General features: G+C 42.4%; 1 protein-coding gene across 1 annotated transcript; it reads right to left on the bottom strand.

Moving 5' to 3' along the window:
• Nucleotides 1–233: 233 nt before the first annotated feature.
• On the bottom strand, nt 234–4119 carry LOC131946012 (alpha-(1,3)-fucosyltransferase C-like). The gene is made up of 4 exons (XM_059306642.1): nt 4107–4119; nt 3417–3572; nt 1910–2706; nt 234–461 (listed from the first exon to the last, which is right to left on the bottom strand). Exons 1-4 carry the CDS (start codon nt 4117–4119, stop codon nt 282–284), a joined length of 1146 nt encoding a protein of 381 aa, XP_059162625.1. The 3' UTR covers nt 234–281.
• Nucleotides 4120–6000: the final 1881 nt, after the last annotated feature.

The raw sequence follows: 6000 nt of genomic DNA, 5'->3' as shown, positions 1-6000 counted from the left end.
TTGGTCATGTGACATAATAGTCGTAGGAGACTTAATATGTTTGGCCATCTTTGTCATTGAGACCTGTATCCTGAAATAATTACCTTAACAAAAAGTATAGGCTATATATATATATATATATATATATATATAGGCCCTATATATATATATATATATATATATATATATATATATATATATATATATATATATATATATATTGATGACAAAGAATTGGCACTGGGTACCATAACGGACAAGTACAAAGAACAAGGTGTGTCAAGGTGAAGAAGACAGAGGCGTCAACTCTGGTAAATGTCCGTGGGCTCCCTGCACATGTCCTGCACCCACCAGCGGTAAACGTCGTGGTACGCCGCTGCCCTCTGCTGGGAGTGGAGTCTCTGGCACAGCTCACACAGAGGCAGCGTCGGCTGACTCACCTCCCAGTGTAGACGCCACTCAAAATACTTGAGGTACTCCGTCTGGGGGGGGGGGGGGGACAAATAGAACGTGAGAAAAGACGTCAACAAATAAATGGGTAACATTGCATATATCTAGGAAAAATACGGTAAGAAGTAAATGAGAAAAATATAACTAGGAAAAATAAGTTAACCAATAAATGTAGAAAATATAACTAGGAAAAATATAGGAACAAATAAATGGGGAAAATATAACTAGGAAAAATAAAGTAACAAATACATGAGGAAAAGAGAACTTGGAAAAATGTAACAAATAAATAGAGCAAAATAAGTGGACATATTTAAAAACTATAAAGTAAACGGGAGAATGCAAATAAACATTTTTAACTGGATAAACGATATGGATAAAAGAAATAGATAAAATAAAAATAATATGAACTAAATACACAAAAAATCTTGTGAAATAAAGAAGAAGTGACAAAAAATGCAAATCAATAAATGAAACTAAAAATAAGTTAAGTGGGGAATCAAAGCGGGAAAGTAAATGATAATCTGAAGAGGATCAGCGTGGCTGGGCCAGTGAGTAGAGCTCAAGGTTGCTAGACCGTTAAGTCTCTAGTCCGAACCCACGGGCAGATGAGGCTCTATAGCTGGGGGCAGCAACCCATCTAGAATCTGGGAGAGAAAACTCTAAAATCAAACAACCTCTGTCTTGTAGTTTGTTCATGTTTGGATAAAAGCTATTGAAGCAAATTAAAGCAAAGCAGGCTGAAATCTGAGTCCACAGGCCATACGGCGTATAACATGCTGATACGTAGATCTAATACTTAATTATGTTGGGGGAAATCCCGTCCAACATTACAAGAACGAAGAAGATGAAGTAAAATATAAAAGTGAAAAATAAAAGGAAATTTATAGATAAATGGTAATATAAAAATATGAAATCGAATGTGAACATTGATAAGGAGATAGATTGAGGTTGGGGGGTTGTAGAAATTAATTGGGGGGGGGGTGTAGAAATTAATTTGTAAAATAATAACAACAATGTAATAGAGGACGTGACTATAATCGACAATTCGATACTCTTTCAGTCGGTTTTGCCGATCTCGATACTTCATTCACCAACCTTGCCTTAAGCCCTAATATTCAATACATCCGTAAAGCCTAGAGATTACAGAGGCGTAGCGGCCCTTCCCGGCGCCCGGGGACAAACTTTCGATTTGCACCCCCCCCCCCTCCTTCCTCAAGATTTCGATTTGCACCCCCCTCCCCTCAAACTTTCGATTTGCACCCCCCTCAAGCTTTCAATTTATTTTTCCAACCCATTTTGGCGCCCCCTAAGGTCGGCGCCCCGGGACATATGTCCCCCCCCTCGCTACGCCTCTGCTAGAGAATTATTACTATACACATCCTCTACATCCGGATGTCATGACAGCTAATCAATGCAAATAATTTATTTTACGAGAAACACGTTACTTAATTAACGACTGGTAGTCAATATATTTTTATACCTCATTTCCCGCCACAAACTTCAGATACTCTGACAGCTGTTTAGCAGACGAGAAATCCCGCGCATCAATGACTGAATTTGGCGGGAGAAGAAACCGGTCCGCGCCTGAACGAACCACTGGTATGACACCCCCCATACGAAAGGCCGTGATAACTTTCTCTGTGACGTAGTCCTGGCACAGAGAATTTTCAAAAGCCAAGTAAAACATGTAGTCTTTGGACAGATTTTGATAACATTTGGAGCCATAATCACATTTGATCCCACACCGCCCGTAAATATCCACAGGAATGTGTTTCTGCAATTTCCTGACGTAAATTTCTCTTTTGCTTTGAGAAACGCACCGGTTTGCAAACCAGGCGACCATTTTGGTTTTCTTTCCGTAGAGTTGTCTCATCTCGTTTCTAAAAATATCCGTTTGAATCTCCGTGGCGTTCGTGTTTTTCTTTGCCGCATGCACAAAACCATGAAATAGGTCAGAGTCGCGTCTGTAGGTCAACGTCAGGTCAAATTTATCCAGCCACGATCGGCGAGCAAACAGATGACCGTCGCAGTAAGCGGGACTGGCGTCGGCGTAGAAAACCCAGAGCTGGCCGCGGGGTTTCTGGTGGGTCGTCTGGTCCTCGGTCAGACGGCGCGAACCGTTGGCGTGGAAGACCACGGCGTCGGCCTCCGACACCCGGGAACCGTTGGTGCTGAGCTCGCACCTGGCCGTGCCGCAGGAACCGAAGAACGATGTTCCCTGTAGTAGGCTGTAGCCAAAGGGGAACCACTGCAGGACGATCAGTTTTTGGTGGCGGGCTTGGGATAGAAACAAAATTTTAAATAAAGTTTAAAGAATTATTCCGTAAAAAAACATGGTCCTATATTTTTAAAAATTGAAGTTTGAACGGATGCCCAAACATAACGTAGTGAAAAATTACTCTTTCAGAATTTACAAACTGGAAATACTGCCTACACGGAATTGTTCTAAAAGTTTTTGAAATAACGCTCCATTCATACACAATTAACATATCCTTAGACGTGTTTCAGAATTTCAAACGTTATATGAATGTAATTATCATTTTCCAGACGCCAGCTGATGCGATCTATTTCTTTGTGGGAGCGGTCTTTTACACCAGAACGTCCCTAGAAGCCATGACGTCAGAGGCGTAGCGAGGGGGGGGGGGTGGCGGGGGGTGCGGACCGCACCGGGTGACACAATTTAGGGGGTTGACACCAAGGCAAAAAATAGCAATATATAAAGAAAAACTTGAAGGGGGGTGCAAATCGAAAATTTTAGGGGGGGTGCAAATCAAAAATTTGAAAAGTTTGTCCCCGGGAAGGGTCGCCTCTGGGGGAGTGACACCATCAAGTACCGCACCGGGCGACACCCGACCTCGCTACGCCACTGCATGACGTCACCATTCTTTCAAAACACCGCAAGTGCCCAGTCATCTGGACGTCATCCATTTTTTTTAAAATTATTATCAGAACTAACTATAACGACTGACCCACATTACGTCACTCACCAGGCAGCGTGGGCAGCGCCCTCTGTTGTGCTATCGGCAACATGGCGCTCTCCACGTGGTACTCAAACTCTGCGGGCCTGTCCGCGTTGTCGCCGTACAGAAACGTGAGGACCAACAGCACTGCGGAACCCACGCAGGAGCAGACGATGCCAATTTCTGGGAGTGGTGATCGGCAGAAGACCTTATAAAAACAGGGGTATATTGGTAGGTGATCGGCAGAAGACCTTATAAAAACAGGGGTATATTGGTAGGTGATCGGCAGAAGACCTTATAAAAACAGGGGTATATTGATAGATGATCGGCAGAAGACCTTATAAAAACAGGGGTATATTGGTAGGTGATCGGCAGAAGACCTTATAAAAACAGGGGTATATTGGTAGGTGATCGGCAGAAGACCTTATAAAAACAGGGGTATATTGGTAGGTGATCGGCAGAAGACCTTATAAAAACAGGGGTATATTGGTAGGTGATCGGCAGAAGACCTTATAAAAACAGGGATATATTGATAGGTGATCGGCAGAAGACCTTATAAAAACAGGGATATATTGGTAGGTGATCGGCAGAAGACCTTATAAAAACAGGGGTATATTGGTAGGTGACGGCATAAGACCTTATAAAAACAGGGGTATATTGATACAGTCACCAAGTTTATCTATATATAGGGTCACAGCTTTAGGGCTGACTATCAACCTGACAACAACATAATCCCAACGAAGCTAATCTGCTAGACACGATTATGGATTGAGTAGCAACGGACTTCGGTGTGAGTAGAGCTCATGGAACCACGAAAATAGTGTGATTTTTGTATGCATTTCACAAATGTTATAAAATATTCAATTTTGGTTGAAAAATGTGGTTTCTGGCAACAACCATTTGGAACCAGCTTTTCAAGCCTTTTCTTCCTGTGTAGCCTGTGTATTGCAAAAACTGTTTCTTATAATAGATCGACTGCCGCGGTGTGTTGTGTGATGATTTGAAACAAAATATTCCTAGCAGTACTATCGAGAAGTATTTAATACACTGATGAATGGTTGAGTTGAACAAACTATTAGATTTGGTCAACAGTGGCTTCACTGGCGGACTTGACTCTAACACGATACCGGACTCAACCACAGAGACTATCTCGATTTTTTGCGCGATTACGATACTTTTTTTTTACACGTGAAAGTAAAAAGTAATGGGAACCGTGTTGTTTGAGAGGAAATAAAGTGTTATTTATTCATCAGAAATTATTAAGTGTAGAGCAGAGGCGTAGCGACCCTTCCCGGCGCCCGGGGACATACTTTCAATTTTCGCCCCCTTCGGGAGCAAATTTTCGATTTGCACCCCCCCCCCCCCGCCTCGAACTTTTCATTTGCACCCCCCTCAAACTTTCAATTTGGCGCCCCCCCCTAAGGTCGGCGCCCGGGGACATATGTCCCCCCCCCCCCCCGCCCCCCCCCCCCCCCCCCGCTACCCCTCTGGTGTAGAGGCTATGGAGTTAAAGAGATTCATATGACACAATGCCTAACTACTATCAACTTATTCAACCAACTTTTCGTATAGCAAAATATTGCTTAAAAAACTTTAACGAGTACAAAGTTTTTTTAAACATTTCTCTTTAGCAGTTTCTTTCAGACATCTCTTGACGGTGCAACCCCCTCCCCTAGCACGTCTACTGCCCCCCTCTCGAATTAAATGAAATTTATATAGAGAATATGTACTTTTACAAGTTTTCGCCTCACCCGGAGAAAAAAAGTCTGAAAGAAACACTGCTCTAAAGCAAACAAAAAATATGCATTTACATATTCAAAAAGAGAAAAAAAAACTAAAATTACCTCAAGACATCTAGACAACATCATCACCCGTAGTTCACACATCTAAACAACACTTACAATTTGCGGGCCGTTTGCGCCTGCTAGATATAATTTATTTTTTTCAAAGGTCTCCTCAAAAACTTCAGGCTAACATTAAAGCTACTGATCCAGCGACATAGAACTAAACTGAACATTAAGACAATCATTAGCTGGCCATAAAACAATCCGGTGTATCAAAGCTCCCCGATGTAGCTATCAGCTGATCCACTACACAAATCAATGCTTGAATGTACGGTCTTTATTGAGAGGATGTAGGCTTCAATTGGCCAGATTTTGTTACAGCCTGAAGCCAAAGTTTGGGAAAATATGAAGGTTTCTGCTTCAGCTGTTTTAGTACGTTTATGTTTATATGTTACATCTGGGTCTGTAATGTATGCTACAACCCAGATTACAATGTGATACTGTACAACATATAATATATGCTGCAGCACATGATATAACATATTACAATATATGCTACAATACATACAAAACATTTGCTAAAATTATTGCTACAACACATATAACCAGGGGCGTAGCGAGGGGGGGGGGGGCGGACCGCACCGGGTGACACCATTTAGGGAAGTGACACCAAGGCAAAAAATAGCAAAATATAGAGAAAAACTTGAGTGGGGGTGCAAATCGAAAACTTGAGGGGGGTGCAAATCGAATGTTTGAGGGCAAATCGAAAGTTTGAGGGGGGGGGGGGGGTGAAAGTTTGTCCCCGGGAAGGGTCGCTACGCATCTGG

The sequence above is a fragment of the Physella acuta genome, unplaced genomic scaffold (genome assembly GCF_028476545.2).
Source record: "Physella acuta isolate Inbredline_101_S28 unplaced genomic scaffold, ASM2847654v3 ptg000543l, whole genome shotgun sequence".
In the NCBI taxonomy this organism is placed as follows: Eukaryota; Metazoa; Mollusca; class Gastropoda; family Physidae; genus Physella; species Physella acuta.
Note: the sequence above shows the minus strand (reverse complement) of the source record. Positions and strands in the feature narration are given on the sequence as shown.

Bases quoted from the DNA above. Each gene is read 5' to 3' on its own strand.
- LOC131946012 (XM_059306642.1), bottom strand. The intron at 2,707-3,416 runs GTGAGTGACGTA...TTCTATCCCAAG, and splicing joins GGCGCTGCCCACGCTGCCTG to CCCGCCACCAAAAACTGATC. The intron at 462-1,909 runs GTATAAAAATAT...CCCCCCCCCCAG, and splicing joins AGTTTGTGGCGGGAAATGAG to ACGGAGTACCTCAAGTATTT.